Source organism: Podarcis liolepis (genome assembly GCF_965112155.1).
Source record: "Podarcis liolepis genome assembly, chromosome: 6".
Taxonomy (NCBI): domain Eukaryota; kingdom Metazoa; phylum Chordata; class Lepidosauria; order Squamata; family Lacertidae; genus Podarcis; species Podarcis liolepis.
The window spans coordinates 26,546,880-26,567,725 of NC_139559.1; the positions used below are offsets into that span (position 1 = coordinate 26,546,880).

At 42.8% G+C, this 20,846-nt stretch overlaps 1 protein-coding gene across 17 annotated transcripts in view; it reads left to right on the plus strand.

The window, feature by feature from the left end:
- Positions 1 to 20,846, plus strand: part of PTPRT (protein tyrosine phosphatase receptor type T) — a 592,781-nt gene that overhangs the window by 230,087 nt on the left and 341,848 nt on the right. For all 17 annotated transcript variants that reach the window (XM_083507878.1, XM_083507892.1, XM_083507888.1 and 14 more), the window contains exons 3-5: positions 10,286 to 10,557; positions 14,845 to 14,926; positions 18,453 to 18,568. In XM_083507878.1, the coding sequence (XP_083364004.1) occupies positions 10,286 to 10,557; positions 14,845 to 14,926; positions 18,453 to 18,568 (470 nt within the window). The remainder of the gene's footprint in view (positions 1 to 10,285; positions 10,558 to 14,844; positions 14,927 to 18,452; positions 18,569 to 20,846) is intronic.

A 20,846-nucleotide genomic window follows, 5' to 3' on the forward strand; every position in this document is an offset into this window, starting at 1 on the left:
ACCAGTCCCATTCAACAATATGGCCATATTGTCTGAATGCATTTGGGAATGGGTTGCCTACACTAACTCTGTCACTTATGCATGTTTACAGCTTCTGAACCAATCCTGCATGCATCATCAGCATGCAACATGGTTGCTCTGGTCTGCCTCCGTGGTCAGAGGCTATAATCCTTTGAAATATCAGTCACTGGAAACCACAGGAGGGAGTGTGCTTTTGTGCTTGAGTCCTGCTTGTGGGTTTCTCACGGGCATCTGGGTGGCCACTGTGAGAACAGAATGCTCAACTAGATGGGTCATTAGCCTGATCCTAGTGGCGGAGGAAGGGGGTAGGGGGGTCATCACTGGGGGGTGTGTGTGACAAAATGAGTTTTGTTTTGTTTTTTTAATGGGCTTATGAAACCTTTTAGGAGTGACGTGGTGGCTTAGGCACCGGCAGGTTCCACACTGCCTGAAACGTCTGCCTACTTCCTCTCCCTCAGCTGCCCCACAGCTGAGGGGGAGGTGGCAGAGAAGCTCCAAGCGTTGGAGAGACTCGTCCTGCTCCCATGGGTGGATCGCCCTCCCCTATGGGCAGCTCGCCATGCCCCCACAGGTGGATTGCCCTGCCCCCAGCTGCAGGACATGCCCCTGCACCAGGCACCCAAGCAGCTAGCTACGCCGCTGCCTGATCCTTCTTTATGTGTTTAGTAGTTGGCTAGGTTCAGGTCAGTTTTAAGAGTATATGAATTTAGTGCTCTAAGTCTCTCTACATGGCCCATGTGACTTCTCCCAAGTCCCTCTATCAAGGCTGCATCCTCTTGTCTGATTGGAATATGTTCTTAAACCATGGCAATGCTTCTTGCTTGCCTCAGTAGAGGACAAAGGATGGTATATTAGATCAGTACAGTCATACCTCAGGTTACAGATGCTTTGGGTTGCGCAATTTTGGGTTGCGCACCGCGCTGAACCCATAAGTACCAGAACAGGTTACTTCTGGGTTTCGGCTGTTGCACATGTGCAGAAGTGCTAAATCGTGCTTTGCACATGTACAGAAGTGCTAAATCGTGACCCGTGTGTGCGCAGACGCGGCACTGCGGGTTGTGAACTCTGCGGGTTGCGAACGTGCTTCCCTCACGGATCACGTTTGCAACCCGAGCATCCACTATACTATTATCCTCCATATTTTAGGTGGTGGTGGACGGTTGAATCTTAAATTCAGTTCTCCACATTTCTGCTGGTATTCACATTAAAAAAAGATCCTCATGAAAATGATTCAGCATTTCATTTCATTTTTCTTCATTTCATTTTCCTAAAAGGTATACATTGCTTGGTTGTAAAAAACCCCAACAACCCTCAAAGCCAACCCTCAAATCGAGAAAAATTTACAACAATACTATAAAACACACAAAAGTTAAAGTACCAAAACAGATTAAAATTCCCTCAGCATTTCTAAGCATCTGGATAGGATAGTCTAAACCAGAATGTTTTTAGCAGATGCCAAAAAGAGTACAGTGAAGGTACTTGCTTGATATTGTTATTATTTTTATTGAAGCTTAAACACAGTGCAATAAAAACACTATTCTAAATTACACACACACACACACACAGACACACACACCCTTGTCTCACACAGTGCCTTCTTGATATCAATAGATAGGATGTTTCAAAGCATAGATGCTGCCACACTAAATGATTGAGTTCTTATAAATGCAGAACAGGAATTATGTGGTACTTCTAGGAGTGCCAATCCCACCAATCGATTCTCCCAATTTTTGTATAAATTTCTAACATTTTGGTATGCAGTTTGAATAGCATCCACATCTTTGCAATCAATCTTGCCTAGTATAATGTATTTTGTATGTGGTTTTCACAAATGTATTCATTTTAATGCAGAATTTTACCTAATAGGCATTTTTTGTAAACATGATTTGGTTGGGAAACTACCATAAAATTCGGATTAATGTGAATTTTGAAGGCCGGCTGTGTTTTGATTGCAATGTTGTTTCTCAACATTCAGATTTGATAAGATCAGCTTCAAATGTGAACTGAATCAAATTTCTCCCCCATCACTAGAAGAGACCTGGTGGATCAGTCCCAAGGCATCCTGTTTTCACAGTTACCAGCCAGATGCCTATGCAGCGCCCACAAGGAGGAGAGGATTGCAGCAGCAATTTCCCCTCTTCTGTTCCTCATGGAACTGTTGACCAATCTGCATAGCCCCGACTTAGCTGCTGCCTCAACCCCCCAGCAGTAATACCTACCAAGAAGCTACAGCCCTGGCTGTGCCCACCAAACATGCCCCTCTTGGCTCCCCAGCAATTGGTATTCAGAAGCATTGGCATCTGTCAGTCTTGAGAGCCAATGGAAGAGTGTGCCATCAGGGGTGAAGTCAAACTGTTGGAGAGTTAGACTGCCTTCTGTGGCTGTAGAGACAGGAGATACGTGTTTTATTGTAGCTGGAGCAGATGAAGATGTCTAGTTATGCTGGGGCAGATGCACCATGGAATTTCTTCTCTGCATTCCTCCCAATGGTCATTTCTCCTCTGGTCATTGCCATGGCTACATGTCCTAACTGTCTGTCTCGAGGCATTGTGGTCATCAGCAGGGGATTCCCATACATTGGCCTTCACGTTGCCAGCCTTCGTGCCACATCTTTGTAATGCGGGCCAACAGGCCATGTGCCCAAGGCCAGCTCTCCACTAAGCACATCATTGGGGATCCTGCCATCTTCCATTCTGTGTACATGAGCAAGCCAGTGTAGACGTCGCTGAGACAGAAGTCTCAACATGCTGGGAAAGTGGACTTGGAAGAGCACATCTTTGTTTGAGACTCTGCCCTGCCATTCAGAAGTGCACTGCCCCCAATATTGCAGGTTGTACACCCCAGACATGATTAAGTTAAAGGTAGGTAAAGGACCCCTGGATGGTTAAGTCCAGTCAAAGGCGACTATGTGGTTGCAGCGCTCATCTCGCTTTCAGGCTGATGGAACTGGCGTTTGTCCACAGACAGGTTTCTGGGTCATGTGGCCAGCATGACTAAACCGCTTCTGGCAGAACGAAACACCGTGGCAGAAACCAGAGTGCATGGAAATGCCGTTTACCTTCCTGTCGCAGTGGTACCTAATTATCTACTTGCACCGGTATGCTTTTGAACTGCTAGTTTGGCAGGAGCTGGGACAGAGCAAGGGGCGCTCACTCCGTTGCGGGGATTTGAACCATCGGCCTTCTGATTGGCAAGCCCAAGAGGCTCAGTGGTTTAGACCACAGCACCACCCGCATCCCAACAAGATAAGCATCCTTCATTGTAAATGGCAAGTGGCTAAATGGCATTGGTGATATTTGTACTGGGGACTTGCTGATTTTCCACAGCTTGGTCTCTATTTAGGTATTTAGGATGTTGATTGATTGATTGATTGATTGATTGATTGATTGATTGAGAGATTAAATTTATATCCCTTCCTCTGAAAGAACTGAAGATATCATAAACGGCAAAATTCAGGGCTGAATATTTGACTCTGAACCCCAAGAGCACAACCTTATCTGCTAGAAACAGAAGTTATTTTCACTGGATCTTAAATCATCTTGTAGGATATTTTAACTTTGGGATTTGGATTCAGAACATAGTTACTTAAAGCATTAGCTAATAATGTAATATTTTTAAAAATCTAAAACTACCGTGCAACATAAAAACAATAAAGAAAATCATTAAAATAAAAAGACAGTATAAAACTAGTAAAAATATAGTATAAAAGCATATAAAATAGTAATTGAGGGGATTTAAAAGTTCCCAAAGGCTAAAATAAGTACAGATAAAGATTTTTCTTAAGATGGTGTCTGCTCCAGATTATTTTTTCATAGCTGAATGCAGACTGCTCCCAGAGTACTTTGCTTGCTGTAAAACTGCTCCCCAGGTCCTGGAATATGTGATTTGGACTTTGGCCAAGCATCTATATGATGTGGTAAGCTCATTCATGCTTTTCCATTTAGCTGGGCTCTTCTCTTGAGAATCTGCATATTTTCTCTTGTCTAAAGGATGCTGTGTGGTTAGGAGACCAAGCAAGACTTCACATGCTTTTCCTCCACACCCCGAGTGTTCTCTTTGTATGCAAGTATGCACACTCATTCTCTCTCATCTCCATTTCTGCTGCCCATTGTGTCTATATTTGACACGATCCACTTTAAAACAGGGAGAGTCACACACATTTCTGTTGTGTGTAATTGCAAGGCAGTGGAAAAGCTTATTTGGGCAAATGCTGCCAGTGTCTCCTCCTCCTCTAAGCCTACTACATATGGCTGCTCATTGATCAGAAATGATCAGAATGTTTATCCGGCTCATCTGGGTGTCTGTCACACTGCTGCAACACGGCATACAAAAGAAAAAGTGAGGGGGGGGCCCTAACTTCAATAGGTTACTAGTGAGGCAAGCTTTCCCAGATTCAATCTTCTATGAACTGCATGGGGGCCAGCAGAGAGATAACGTTTGTAGCATGACTTGGCAGCTGCATCGGAACTGAGAATGTCAAGAGGGCTGCATTTGATTAAAAATTACTATGCCTGACTGCTGAAATAGATACTCTTTCTTCTCTTTCTCTGCCCCCCTCTCCCAATCTCTTATTACTTTTGCTAGCTTTCCTCAAGGCATGTGTGCACACATCCACAAAGCAGATCTTTTAAAGAGAATTAAACCAACAGTTCTCATTATTTTTATTGCTAGAGAGGAGTGTTTTTTGTCACATCACTGCAGCCATGAAAGGGAGAATTTTAAACGCCTTTCTCAAAATATTCTTCTGTGGATTCCCATAGTTGTTGTGTGTGTGTGTGTGTGTGTGTGTGTGTGTGTGTGTGTTTGTATGAGAGAGACTAAGAGAGAAGGTCAACTGTGAGTATGGGTTGGAAAACAGCTGCAAATGTAACTCTAGCTGCACGGTGGGATGGACTGTAGAATACAACCCTTATGAAGAAACTAATGAAGCATATTAGAGTTCTCAGGAGCACGAAGTTTTGAACCTGTATATGTAGTACAGTTTTGAACCTGTATAGTACCTATTTATTCAGTACACTGTTGCCCCCTCACCACCAGCTACCCATTGCTTACTCTGTTTTTACTATTGTAGACCACCCTGAAACCTTAGGGTGAAGGGCAGCTAAAATAATAATAATAATAATAATAATAATAATAATAATAATAATAATAATAATAATAATGCTGCCAAGGCTATTTTCTTTAACAAGAGGGGAATATGTGCTAGATGATGCTAGGTGGAGCATCACAAGGTGATTTAACGTCCTTGGAATTGATTGGTTAATAAGTAGCAGGGTGTTGATCTGATTCAATTAGGATGTAAAGGAGACTGGTTTTTACATGTACCAAAATTCAGTTGCTTGGGGCCTTAGAGGATAGGATACCCTTCCTTCCTTTCAATTCAGGGTGGAAGCCAGTCAGGTTGGTACAGAATTCCTGTCTATGATTGCCAGCATTGGTCAGCTTAGCAGCTGTAGACAGATAAGAGACTCAGCTACATTTGTCAGTACAGTGGTACCTTGGGTTAAGAACTTAATTCGTTCTGGAGGTCTGTTCTTAACCTGAAACTGTTCTTAACCTGAGGTACCACTTTAGCTAATGGGGCCTTCCGCTGCAGCTGTGCCGCCACTGCACAATTTCTGTTCTCATACTGAAGCAAAGTTCTTAACCCGAGGTACTATTTCTGGGTTAGCGGAGTCTGTAACCTGAAGTGTCTGTAACCCGAGGTACCACTGTACAGCAATTTGAATGCAACACCAGATGGCACCAGAGAGCACAAAACCTTTCTATAGCATTTTTACATAGGTTTTTCTTTTCTTTTATTATAACGTTTTAATTTCTGACTTACTTATAGTGGGTTTTTTCCTGTGTGTAGATCCATCCAAGGTGGATAATGGCAGACAAAGTGTGTGAACAAAAGGGAGGCAATCAGACAACAGAGCTTGGAACAGAACATAGTGGCCACTACTTTAAACTTTAAATTTAGTGAGACATAAACAAACCAACAATTTCAAATGGGTTTTTCCACCTTTCCCCAAAACGAACCATAATGAACATCCATCACAGTTTGCCAGTTTGGACAACACACAAGCTGTGGATGGTTAAGCAAAAACAGAAGTGAAAGCTCCTGCGCTTCTCCTTGCATCTGTGATAGAGAAGGAGAGGGAATGCACAACCTGCAAGGTCATTTAGTGTAATGTCTGAATGCGGCCAGTGCAGAGTTAGATTTAGGGCAGTGTGATCGGTTCCATTGCACTGGGTGCTGAGTCTAGCGGGCACTGCAGGGCATTGCAACTATGACTTAGTGAATTGAGTAGAAGGCAAGAAATGAGGGGGGACCAAAGTGTAGCTTTGCATAGGGTGCTGCTGAAATCTGAAAGATCCAAGTCTGCCCCTGACCCATGTCTCAGATAAAGTTTTATTGGAGTAGAATTATGATCCCCACCCGATTCTGGAGACCCAGTAAAAACTGTAGCCAGATTGGGACTTAGGTGTGGCACCACCTGACAGTCAATAGGCAAGATTGCAAGCTTGGAAAAAAATAAAATGAGGAATTTAAACCCGAAGTTTCTTTCTCAGCTCATCCCAACTCCTTCCTTCCTTCAGTTTTTTTGTGTTTTTTTTCTTTGCCTCGCAGAAAGTGGTCGTTTGTTCATGAGACTCCTGGTGTTGTCCTTTCCAAACTGGTTATTTCCTTGTTTCTTTTACCTTTTGTGGAATTTCTTTGTGTGTTTAGCCTCATTTTTAGTTATTCTCAGCACTCCTTTCCCTGCTCCGGTGTTTTCACGCTGATTTCTTGAGACCTATTCAGTTGTTGGTTTCCTTCTCTACAGTCTCCTTAGACTCTATATTGTCCTTTGCATTGCTGACTTCATCCATAGTAACCTCTGGATTCCACCCCCCCCTCCAGCTTTTTGCTCAGTATAGGTAAAGCTTTTCAAACCTCTAGTCATTAGCTCTCAGTGGGAGGTTAGAGAGTTTCCCGTGTTTTTTGCTAACAATCACCTAATGATCGGCTATTGTTCAAACAGCTTCTTTTCCTGTGCTTAAATGGAAAGGCACAGAAGAAATGCACACTCTCCTGCCTGGAGCGAATTGCAGCAGCAAAATTACAGCCCATAAATGCAGTAGACAATATTACAGGTAGTTCTCCATCTACCCAAGTTTTGACTCCAGCCTTCCCCATCATGGTTCAGGAGCAGCACCTGCCACTTTCAACTCTGTTAGGCAGATTTTCCCAGCTTGCCAGCCTCTCCTGCCCCATCTCTAGGGGAGTTATATACAGATCATCTCAGAGCTAGATCAGGTGGTCCCATGAACTCCCCTCATTCTGGCATCAGCTCTGAGAACCAATTGCAGCTGGGGAGGCATAGCCAGGGGAGTTGACCAGGTAAGGGACGGAACTGCCCACCTGGCACAATAGAGGGTCCTCAGTCAGCTCCAGAGCTTCTCCCGCCCTACCCTCCCTTAGTTTGGGACATTTATTGCAGGTTAACAGCTTCTTTACAGGTATGTTAGCGCTGCAACGGTCATTGATGGTTGCTGTTGAAGGACCGGGAAGGAATTTCCCTGCATTGGCAGGTTTCGCCTTCACTGTAGCAAAACGTCACAACTTTGGTGGTTTCAGGCCTTGGGTGGAATCCTTTAGTCTATCTTCCCTAAATTGGGGGGGGGCATGAAGTGGTGACACACACACACACACACACACCCCCGCAGTGATCCCAGGATTCCCCGTTAAAGGGGTTGTGTTGAGGGGAGTCACTGGCCATACGCTGAAAGGTTGTCAGTACTCTCCCCTGTGTTGCGGCGAAATGGGGGGGGGCAGGCTCTCTGCTTAAACAAACTTCCAGAGCCAGCCCAAACCCCAGACAGATTAATTAACTCTGGTGTGCCCCAGATCCCTGGCTGGGGACTGGGAGGGATAAACGCCCAATGCCTAAGCCAGGGTCTTCCTGCATCTGAAAATTTAATAAAGTTGTGGCTATTTTTAATCCCCTAGCACGTTGTCATGACTCATTATTCCACCTGGGTGTTGCCTAGGGTCGGGGGGTGTTCGCCTGGGCATGCAATACAGAGCAATGCGGTTTGGCCTGGCCTCAGCATAGAGAGCATTCCCCAAAGTAGTGGTAGCCCTTGTTTCACACATCCATCTTCAGTGCATATTGCCTTTTCTTTACCTTGATAACATACTGATTGCCTCTGCATCAAACAAGAGGAGATCTTTATGTGAGCCTATCAGCCTTCTAGGATCACAACTTCGTGAACAACTACAATAAGGGCCTTCTCTTCCCTTTTTGCCAGTTGATTCATCTAGGAGGCCTCAAACACTCAAGCGGAGACAATTACGTTATCTCCAGAAAAAATATAACCAAAATTCTCTCAACTGTGTCCTCCATCCTACCCCATCAAGCTATCATTTTAATGCTGTTGTCAAAGATGCTATGGCTAATGATACTTGCCCTACCAATGATGCTTTGGGGCAGACTTTGCTCATATCCCAGTCAATGGCTCCTCTTGCACCATCAGAGATCCATTCACAAGTGCTTTTATGGGGTCTCCAGAAAAGTCTGTTAAACTTACTGTGAAAGGTGTTTCTGGATCCCATAAAAGCTGCCACCAGAACCCACTCAGGCTGTCAGCAGCTGTTTATTCTGTGGCACCTCACCACTTTTTTTTGACAATAGTATGCTCCGTCAGACTTCTTTACCTTTCGTACCAGAGTGTCTCAGTGAGTTTTTAAGGCAACCTCTCCTGTTAAAAGCCATCTTCCATGCTCTTCTGATACTGAATCTCCTCATATTCTGGCTTGTTATTTAAAAACTGAAAAAGGAAGGAGCAGCAAAGAGCTAAGATGGCAGCTTCCTGTTCTTTATTTTATTTTTTTGCTCACTTGCAATGTTACCTATTGACTGCCAGGAGGTGTGAAACCTAAATCCCAATCTGGTGGCTGCTTTTTACAGGATCCAGGAATACCTTGCACGATAAGTATAATGGAATTTTTTAAAAAATGCATTAGCAAACACACTGTCCCAAAGAAGAGACAAAAGTCAAGACAAGGGATTGGATTTGGTGGACTTTTCTTGCTTTGAGGTTCTTAAAATAGCTGTTCTTAAAAGGTTGCTTTACAAATGGCAATACTTTTCAGCATGAATCATTTCCCTTCTTGCTGTGCTACAGCAGTGCTATCTGTGTGACACACTGGAACTGAGTTTTTGTTGATCAGAGTCTCAGCAGCTGTTACAGCATCCAGTCTCTAACTCTTGGGCTTAAACCAAACAGAACTAAAAGTTAATATTTGATTGTAAAACTAGTAACATTTCCCTGTGTGGCCTGCGTTGTGTTAACTTTCCTTTCTTTCTTTAATTCACGAGGAACAAAAATAACATTGATGCCCACTCAAAAATTGTGTTCATTTGAGTGATTAGATCAGAGACATGTACAAATTGACAATTCTAAATTGCAGGGACATGCACAAATTGATAGTCCTTAATTACAGAGAGAAGTCATGCATTCAAATGGTGCATCAGAGTTGTGAAATGGGCTACAAATGTAATTAAAATATAAGGAATTCAAACAGAGGGAGTGTCAAGGTAGCTGTTCCAACGTGGCTCCATTTGGTCTAAGGCTCTCCTTTCTACATCTTAAGCTGGTGAAACCCCACAGTAATCCATGGCCTGCTCAGTATTTTAAGCTGGTGAAACCCCACAGTAATCTATGACCTGCACAGCGGCTAATTGCTGCCGTCCGGTGGAGGAGTCACACTCCTTTGTGTGCCACTGTGCCTTGCTCTTTTCCAGTGATGTATTACAATACATTGGTACAATACAAAGCAATAAATTTAGATGTGTTATAAAGGCTGTCAGCTTCATACTGCTTGAAAATGCCACTGGGAGAGCCTGGCCACTTGGCAAGAGGTTTGTACAATGTGTATGCACTTCATGCTTGGTGTGGATATTTTACTGTCAGACAATTTGAAATCCAGGGTAGAAAATTTGAAAATAGTAATAAATAACCCTCTTTAAGTGATGGTGGAGGCAGTGGGTGCAAATTTATTTGCAGCTCCTGTAATTTTGATGTCTTCTTGTCTTTCTCAGATAAGTGTTGACATAAAATAATAGGTTTTCAGTTCTTTGAGATGAATACCTGTTTTGTTTTCTGACTGCTGGGCAGATTGTTTAGAATTATTGGCTCTTCATCATACTATTGTTCCAGGGGAAGAGAAGGAAACCACTGACCTTATTTTTCTCTGATATTGTCCCTCTCTTTGTTTCACATTTATTTCCAGGCTCCTTCATGATGGTGAACAGCTCTGGGAGAGCATCTGGGCAAAAAGCTCACTTGCTTCTACCAACCTTGAAGGAAAATGACACACACTGTATTGACTTCCATTACTACCTGTCCAGTCGAGACCGCTCCAGCCCTGGATCGTTGAACGTTTATGTCAAGGTTAATGGTGGACCTCAAGGCAACCCTATCTGGAATGTGTCTGGGATTGTTACAGAAGGCTGGGTGAAGGTAGAACTTGCAATCAGCACATTCTGGCCACACTTCTATCAGGTGTGTTTGAGATTCCCCCATCCCTTGCATCAGATATTTTGTTATTCTTTCATATCATATCCTATCTATTCTGTGATAATAACCACTTCCCCTTTCCCCCAGATACTACAGATAACTATCAATATGGTCTGTTTTGACCCTCATTAAATAACAGATAGCAGTACTCAGAATCACACTCTGATTTAGCAGAGAGCAGCCATAGTATTTTCTGGGATTTGTCCTAATGCAAGTCAAGGAATGTTGGCATTTCTGTAAAAACTAAGATAAATGCTAGAAATGTAATTCAGGTGTTTGCTTGCTTCACCAGACACCTGAATTTACATAGGAACACATTTACAAGTTTGCTGCTAATACAAATTTCAGCTTTAACAAACTGTTTTGTTGTGTTGTTGTTGTTGTTTGTTTGTTTTGCAGCAGAAACACTTAGCTGACATTTTCCTCACCATTGAGGGATACTGAGTACAATTGACGCATGAAGACCCCGGGAGTAGGAGTGGTCAAATTTAGCCCCTTGCCCCTATACAGATAATTATATGGGGAATGTGGAGAAGTACACTTACAGAAGCCTTGATGGAAAGTACATGGAGAGACGTGTCATGAAAATAGTAGCCATAGTCAAAACTGAATATTCTTGAGGATGTGGGGTGCAGATGGAGAGAGAGTGTTTAGCTCTTTCTCTGACATGATCCTGACAAAAATGGCATCACTGAAGCAGCTGTTTACATTAGAGCTCCCATTTGTGCCAGTGAAATAAGTTGGACATTAATAGGATTTGTGCAGTCAACATCACATTTGGTTTGGCACATAGCTGACCACTGTTATGTACTTAACAATGAAGAGGTTGTCCTCTGCAAAGACGGATAAGAGGCAGGACTTTCTTCATCCAACAATTCCACTCCCCTTGATTTCATCCCTTCTACCTCCTGTATCTGGAGCTATGACCCACTGTGTGGATATCATTTCTTAAATATACACACATCTGATACATTGCATGCATGGACTAACCCAGGCATCCCCAAACTCGGCCCTCCAGATGTCTTGGGACTATAGTTCCCATCATCCCTGACCACTGGTCCTGTTAACTAGGAATGGGGAGAGTTGTAGTCCCAAAACATCTGGAGGGCCGAGTTTGGGGATGCCTGCACTAACCTAATGAGAGCTGCTATCTAATATCCTGGTGGGTCAGCTCAATACAAGGATCTTCTCTAGAGTAGTTAATACTAATTGAAAATTACATGCATTGTGTATTCCACATAAAATAAATGTGGCTTGCTATTTATTGTGTTTCATTATATATATATATATTTCACTTCAAACATCCAGAGGCATCCCAAAACAATTTACAATTATAAAATACAAAATTCATTTTTTAAAAAAGTTATAAAACAAGATGACATAAGCGTTCATCCAAAGAAAAAAAGGAATCTAAAACAGAAAAGAATTCAGCCCTTTTCACACAGAATGAACACCAGTACCCACCAAAAGCCCAGTCACCAGTGCTGCCCAGGAGCAGAAGTGCATTAAGGCAGGCTTCCTCAAACTTGGCCCTCCAGATGTTTTGAGACTACCATTCCCATCATCCCTGACCACTGTTCCTGCTAGCTAGGGATCATGGGAGTTGTAGGCCAAAAGCATCTGGAGGGCCGAGTTTGAGGAAGCCTGTTTTAAGGTGTCAAAAAGTAACATATGCATCAGGTCTGGCTAGCAGTACTGAGTACTTGTAAGCCCTGACACCGAGGATATTTAATCATTTGAGGTAGATGAGATTTCAGTGTTTTTCTTCTCTGGTCAGCATATTCCCTTAATATGGTTTACCTTAGGCTACTCTTTTCATCTTCTCTCAAGTTGTTTCAGTTTTGCCACAAATTTTCACATTGTCCCAGATTGGATGTCAAAGTCACTACTCAGCTATGTTGGGACATCCCAAAGTCCCAAAGAATGACTAATGCTGCATATTACATAAATCACTTGCAACAACTTAATACTCGCAGTAATATCTTTGAAAACTTGCCTAAACGGAAAGAAATATTGTGTGTTACATCAAATGCTTTTTTTAATTAGGCATATGCATATGAATTAGAAATGAGAAATACATTCATTTCATTTCTGATTATTAATCCTTTAAGCATAATTATATTTTGACAGAACAGTGAAAGATTATAAATGAAATAAATGAGGAAGGTGACACAGTTTCATTTTAAACTGAAAGGGCTTCATTATTATTATTATTTTTTTAAAAAGTCTAATTCCAAACACAGAATATTTATAAATAAATTAACTTGGAAATGTTAATGTTTTTAAGACGTTTTTCACAAGGTTAATTGGCAAACATTCCTCTGTTGCTATGAACTGAAAGCCTCTAAAAGGTGAAGAAGGCAGGGAAGCATCATTGGGCATCAAAGGGGTTGCCATTTTGATTTATCCCATGTTTCAACAACAGCAAAGCCACCTTCTGTGATACTTCCTGGGTGCTCTATTTAGGGATCAGCTACATGGGAGCTGCTATTGAAATCAAATTGGAGATAGTACTCTGTTCCAGTGAGTACCAACACAGACACACACAATTATCTTACAGATAACTTTATAAATTCAGTATTATTTTTAAAATATTACAGTTATCTATAAATATACTGAATAAATGCATTGCATATGTACATACATCGCATACATGGTAAAACATAAAATTGTCAAATTTATGATCTATTTCATATATCTCCTAATAACAGATATGGATTGACCAGATCTTGCCCTTTATCATTCTAACAAGCTCCATATTTCTGCAAACCTGACATGGCACTATTTATCTTCTCTAATTAACTTTGTCAACCTAACCTACGGACAGATGGATAGTGACATGTTCTGCATGCCCAAATACGGCTCAGGTAGTTTATCCAAAGGTGTTCCCAGTGTGAAGTTCCCCTCCTTAAGTGTTGTATGCAATATTTGATGACTCAACATAATTATACTATGAGCTTTAGCATTTTTAATGACACAGAAGGAGAATTTACAGGGCAGCCATTTTGTTTGCGTGTTTCTTATAACACAGAGACTGCAACCTAATCCCAGGGAGTAAGCCCCATTGAATTCAATAGGCCTTGTTCATGAGTAGACATGGGTAGGACCGTGCTGTTAGTTCTGGCACTGAAATCCTTGGTCTTTGTCTGTTTTTATTAGCATTTAACTCAGCGGCGTAGCGTGGGTTATCAGCACCCGGGGCAAGGCAAGTAATTTGCGCCCCCTAACCCGGGGCAAGGCAATTAATTTGCGCCCCCTAACCCGGGGCAAGGCAAGTACAGTAATTTACTCTCCCAAGCAGCAGCAGCGAGGCTTCTCTTTCCCCCGCGCTCTCCTGGAGCTGCCTCTTTTCTTTCCTTTCGCTTTCTCTCCTTAATTGATTCCTCCTCCACACCGCAGCGTTTCCTGGCTGCTCCCCCACCTTCCCCTCTCTCTCCTCCTCGCTCTGCTTGCCTTGCCCTGCCTGAGGGCGCCCTGAGGAGACTCCGCTCTCCTTTTTGACCAGGCGAGGTGGAAAAGTCTCTTCCCGCCCCCTCGCCAGACTCCCTGCTCGGATCGGCTCACTAGCCAGGCGGCCAGTGGAGAGAGAGCCACAATTACCATAAAGCTCCTCTCCCTCCACTTCGCCAAGCTGTCAAAGCCCCGGCAGCAGCAGCAACGGCAGCAGCAGGCGCAGCCAGACCCCCGCCAGCCAGCCAGCCCGCCCGCCCGCCCGCCCGGCTTCCTCTCCTTTTTTTGCCCGGCAGAAGGCTTCGCTCTCCCCCTTCTGCGACCTCCTCGCCAAGCCGAGCGAGCGCAGGCTCCCTAACCCGTGGATTTTAGTAGGGGCAGAGAGCTGCTAGTGCGAGCGCGCCCCCCGTCCATGTTGCGCCCGGTGCGGCTGGCCCCCCTGGCACCCCCCACGCTACGCCACTGATTTAACTCATTTAACTTGGCTTCATGCTTATGCTTAAGAGCAAATCAGTGTGGTTCCTCCCCTGCTCCCCCCCAAAGCTTCTTCCAAGTAGAAGTGTGATAGATATTTTCCGACATTATGTTCAGTGGAGACATATTGGAACAGGACAATGTGTGTATTTTTCTTCCTTGCGCATTAATGAATAAACCTTCAAGGGGTTAAATTGGCTAGCTTATGAAAGCAATCAATATGTTGAGTTGTGAATCTCTGTCCCTGGATTTTGAACATTTTCAGCTTCAGCTATGCGAGAAAGAATAGGCGAGAGATCCTTTCAGACAGCTTACTTAAGCAGCTTGTTTCCCCCCTGTGTATTTCAGGTGATATTTGAATCGGTTTCGTTGAAGGGACACCCTGGGTACATAGCTGTGGATGAAGTCAGAGTTCTTGCCCATCCATGCAGTAAGCATACTCCCCCCTCCCTTTTCCTTCCTAACCGTAGTAATGTGTTACACTCGGCCTTGCATCAAGAGGAGTAATTTGCCCAATTCAATCAGTTCTGAAACATCTTCTTTTATCCTTTCCAAATGCTTACAGAGTGGAAGCAATCAGCCCTGAATAAATACATAATTTATCAAGTTGTGCAACAGGCAGAACCGCTACAAATGTGCAGCTAGTGCCAAAATCCTAGTCCGTTATTAAGGAGATATAAAGCCCTGATTGTTAGCTCTGATTCAGGCCATTGAAGGAGAAGAATTGCAGGGTTCTGATGGTATCATATAGAAGTAAGTTAAAGGGGGAATTTTGGGATGTGGGGGAAGTTCTTTCATGTGCACACAACTAAGCAAATTAGTGCAACATTCACTCTGGAAGAAATGCCCTGGAGTATACTTTCTTTAAAGGAATGTAAATCTTTTCAGTAGCTCAATGAAAGAATTTAAAGAATATGTATCCCTTTCAAAGCACTCAATTCATACTGTGAAGTATAGAATAAGTCAAAAGATTGTTTCACTACATTCCCTCGGCTGTTGTATTTTGTACCAGCCATTTTATCCATGGAAACACTCAATTAGGAATTTGTATCTATTTGTTGTTACAGATGTCCAATTCATAACATTCAGATGCAAACTCCCCCAAATCCAGGACTAATTCAGAGGTAACACTAGGCTGATTTTTGTGCTCATGGTACCTGCCTGGTATCTAGAAGGCAACAGAAAGCTTAATACTTGGGCCAGTGCAGTCACAATGAAGCATATATAAGTCCTTCTAATTTCAACAGGCAAAAACTATGTAATATTCTTTTAGACTTAAAAGGGATAAATATGGAAGATTTTGGGATCCAAAGGTGCCTTCTAATTTCTGTTCATGCTTTATATTTATCTGTTTATTACATTTATATCCTGGCTTTCTGCCAGTCACCCAACACAGTCTACAATTTTAAATGCTAAAATAAGTGTAAAGTTGACTGAGGAAGGGACAGGACAATTCCAGCAATGTTGTTAGGGACAGCATATATAAGGCATTTATGTTCTCTCAAAGTGCTGTTGTGGTTTCTTTTAATACTCACTTCCCCAACATTGCTAGCTAGAAGAGAATTAGTTTGACTCATTAGAGTATTCTCTTAAAAAACTTTTTTGTCCTTTTGACTATCAGGTATTATACTATTGAGAGGGCCTTCTGGCGGTTTCCTCACTGCGAGAAGTGAGGTTACAGGAACCAGGCAGAGGGCCTTCTCTATAGTGGCTCCTGCCTTATGGAATACCCTCCCATCAGATGTTAAGGAAATAAACAACTATCTGACTTTTAGAAGACCTCTGAAGGCAGCCCTGTTTAGGGAAGTTTTTAATGTTTGATGTTTTATCGTATTTTTAATATTCTGTTGGGAGCCACCCAGAGTGGCTGGGGAAACCCAGACAGATGGGTGCTGTATTATTATTATTATTAATCACATTTATTAATCACATTTATTAATAATAATAATAATAATAATAATAATAAATGTGATTGTGTTTGAACTCAAAGTCATCAACCATTTTTCCTTTCCTTTCCTTTATTCATTTCTTCTTTTCGTTCCTTTTTAAAACTGTAGAGGACTCAGTAGCAGTAGCATTGCCATCAATTAAAAAAAGGCCCATTTTGATACACTAAAGCTAAAAGGAATGGAAAGTACCAACTGTCATAACGGTTTGCTGTAAATATTCTGCAAAAGCAGTATTGTTTTATATCAAGGCTTCTCCATTTCAGGTGACAGATGAATGACCCTGTCTCAGCCAACAGCTAGTACATCAATAAATTGTGACATGGATAAACTACCGGCCAGCTAAAAGGGATGGCATAACTCTCTTTGACTCTGCTGGCCAAGTGATACTGCTCACCAAATTGTAGCTGGCCTTTCATTGTGACAGAGCCTGCGAAGCTATGGTCCTCCGTACGTTGATAGACTCCTCATTATTATCCATGATAATTGATCATGGTAGGGATGTGGGTGGCGCTGTGGTCTAAACCACTGAGCCTTGGGCTTGCCGATCAAAAGGTCAGTGGTTTGAATCCCCACAATGGGGTTAGCTCCTGTTGCTCGGTCCCAACTCCTGCCAACCTAGCAATTCGAAAGCACCCCAAAAAGTGCAAGTAGATAATAGGTACTGCTCCGGCGGGAAGGTAAACAGCATTTCCGTGCGCTGCTCTGGTGTTGGTGTTCCGTTGCACCAGAAGCGGCTTAGTCATGCTGGCCACATGACCTGGAAAAACTGTCTGCAGAGCGGACAAACGCCGGCTCCCTCAGCCTGTAAAGCGAGATGAGCGCCCCAACCCCAGAGTCATTGTCAGGGGTCCCTTTACCTTTAATTGATCATGGTGGCTGAGGCTGATTGGAGCTGCCCATTATGTGTTTCCCCCCGTTATAGCAAATAGTAGAAAAGGGGCTTGGAGGAAAAAGTTAAACCCTCCCTGTGCCAGTGCTGCAGCAATGATCTGATTGCAATGCTGCAGAGCTGGCCCATTCATGAGGCAAGCTGAGGTGACTGCCTCAGGTATCACGATCCACAGGCACAGCATATCCTGTCTCCAATGAATTCATTGCCCAGTGCTGCTGCCACAGCAACAGCCGTGCCATGCTCTTTGGGAGCTGGATCTGCTGACATCTTGGTAGTGCCTCTCCACAAAATAGCCATTTTACAGAAGGAAAAATGGTGATGCTCAGGGCCTTTCCTCCCCAAAACCAGGCAAAGCCCCTACGTGCAACGCAAAACAAATAAAACATACAAAAAAGCAAGGAACAGTCCTGCAAAAAGAAAAGGCAGCACCCCTTCAAACAACAAAGATGCCAGTTAATCTCTTTAAATATAGAATATTGGGATGGGCCTTGGTGGGCACCACAGTGGGGTTATCTGAGGGTGTCCATGAGCACCACATTGAAGACCCCATATATAAAGCCTCTATGCTCTGTGTGCTTACTTGAATGTTGGCCCCATTGAGTTCGATTGAATTTGGTAATGGTAATATTTTAATAGGGTTGGACCATATCAAGTTGCTGTTGTTAGTTGTCTGTGAGTAGGAACCCAGGCTGCTTAGTAAAAAATATCTTGGCTCAGTTTTCCTTTGCCTACTTTTCCTTGTGAATGCCATATTCATTGATTTTGTACATATTATGTTATATGTATTATATGTTTACATCCTTACACAGAAGAAATTTGCTATTTGCTTCCATCGTATATTAACTGAAATATATTACTGGGGAATGTTGAATCCTTTTGGTGCGGAAGCGTTATTTATAGCCCATTATCTGTGCCGAGATGGTTGATGCTTTTGTTTTCATACTGTTAGCTGAAAGCCATACTGTAGTATTTTAAACAAACCCCAAACTCAACAGTGCTATGATGAGTAGTTTGTTCTGTGGGAAACCGGACATCCTTGTTAAGAATGGCTGGTTCTCATAGCATACATATGAACTGTGAAGCTCTACCCAGATAATATTTTGCATTTTTGTTAGGAAAAGCTCCTCACTTCCTGCGGCTCCAGAACGTGGAGGTTAATGTTGGACAGAATGCAACGTTCCAGTGCATTGCTGGAGGAAAGTGGTCTCAACATGACAAACTGTGGCTACAGGTAAAGTAGAATGAGATTTTATGTGTTATTTTTCAGACACTCTAAAGAACAAATAGAGCTTCCTATTTTTGAAGACCACAAAGCTCAAATAGATCTCCATACTTTCCAGGGTTTCTCTGTTCCTTTGAGTGACTGGAGTGATACTCCTCTGAATTCCTTGACAGAGCATTTCCCTTTGTGCAAAACCAGCTGCATGCTTCTACTCAATACCTTATTGTCTCAGATTTGTGCATGGAAAAATTATTTAGCTGAATATGCTGGGAACATTAATCAATTGGCACATTTATAGAAATTAACTACCCTTGTATAAATGCACCCCCTTTTCCTAATTTAGTCCATTTGCAAAAAAATAAAAAAATCAGAGTTTGGCAAATTAGAAGCTTGGTTCAAAGGCTAGGAAGACAAAAGAAAAACAAGACATTAAAAGTTGGCAAATGAATAGTGTAGAAGAGGAAGGATGAGACACGTGGAAAGGAAGGCAGGAGTCTTCAAAGATTGAGTTTCTAGTATTCATGTTTGTTGAAAAACATTGAACACACATGTGCAAAATATGTTGAAATTCTGAAGTTTGCTGTTTGAATGCCCATAAAGTTAAACCAAAGTAAATTTTCATTCTTTGCACTACCCTTTCATTTTATACTTGACTGTGCTAGAGAAATGTTATTATTTTTATTATTATTTATGAAATAAATAGTTTAAAAAGCTATAGATTATTTAATTAGCCATAGGCTAAAGCTGCATAATTGGCACGACAATAATTTCCAGAAGAACCATGGCTATTCCCAGACCAGTAGGCACCCAACCCTGTGGTTTTCCAGATGTTTGGTCCACAGCTGTCAGGAAAGAGCCAGAACGCACAGTTTTGTCAGTAGCAAGGGAGGGTTCTGAGCAGGAACTGGCAGAAGAGGAAGACAGGGAACTGATGCACGAAGCAGAGCAGGGGGCGAGGCATAGTCAGGAGGAGCAGGGGGTCAGGGATGGTGAAGAGCCCTACAACCCACCAAAGTTGGTAGGAGGAAGCTCAGCCTCAGAAAAGGGGGGGGGGGCTTTCACACCAGCACAGGCAAGGAGGGAAATGAAACGTAAAGAGCAAAGATGTATCGTGAGGTTTCTATGCCTACTTTGTTGGCACCGAAATCAAAGGAAGACATTCCCCGAATCTGACTCGACAGGTTCGGTTGCGTGATTTTGAATTGCAGCTGTTCTTTGTATATATGTAATAAATAAAAGACTGTAAATATCACGCTGCATATTTTGGAGTTTTACTGCGAAGAGGGAACACCACCTTTACAACAGCTGGAATTATCTCTGACTATTGGACATGCTGGCTGGGGTTACTGGAGTCCTACAATATCTGGAGAGCCATAGCTTAATTAACCACCCCTGTACTCAACCAAATATCCACTCTCCACATTAGAAGTGTCTTTGTTGCTTTCATTGTTTGTTCATTTCCCCAACGCCTTATTTCTGTTGCATTCGTAGCCCATTCAACAGATTCAATACATGACATGTATGGAAGATTAATCCCTGTCAGATAATAAAATGTATGCCTCTGATCACTGTGAACTCACAATTGCACCATATGTTGAAAATGGAACTGATGTAAATTTTCCTGGAAACGATGGCTCATACCCAACATTGTGTGAGCAAAAAGTAGCTTGAATAATGCTTGTTTCCGTTCCCCACCCCCACCCCCACCCCCAGCTATCTGCTCTATCTCCAAGCATCTCTGGATGGTCAGTGGGACCTGCTGAACATTGTGGCTGTGTTGTATGGGACTGCAGGGGGAAGCTGGAATTGGAAGTGTCATCTGCCATTGTTTAGGAGAATCTTTCTTCCCACTGTAGCCCATACAATGCTACAGTGGTACCTCTGGTTATGAACTTAATTCGTTTCGGAGGTCCGTTCTTAAGCTAAAACCATTCTTATCCTGAGGTGTGCTTTCTGCTAATGGGGCCTCCTGCTCCTGTGTGCAATTTCCGTTCTCATCCTGGGGCAAAGTTCACAACCAGGAGCAGCTTCTTCCGGGTTAGCAGAGCTCGTAACCTGAAGTGTTCGTAACCAGAAGCGTTCGTAACCAGAGGTACTACTATATAACGCTTGGTATGTCCCCTGACCCTCTGGGCAGACATTTTGAGGAGTCAGTGCAGAAGAAAAAGGAAGAGAACCATAGGCCAAGATTGCCTTCCACTCATACAGTGTTGGGCACAGCTTAAAAATAAAATGTTGTGCTGTCCATGAACATCAGGGTTTCCAATTTTTCTTTAAACTGTCTTGA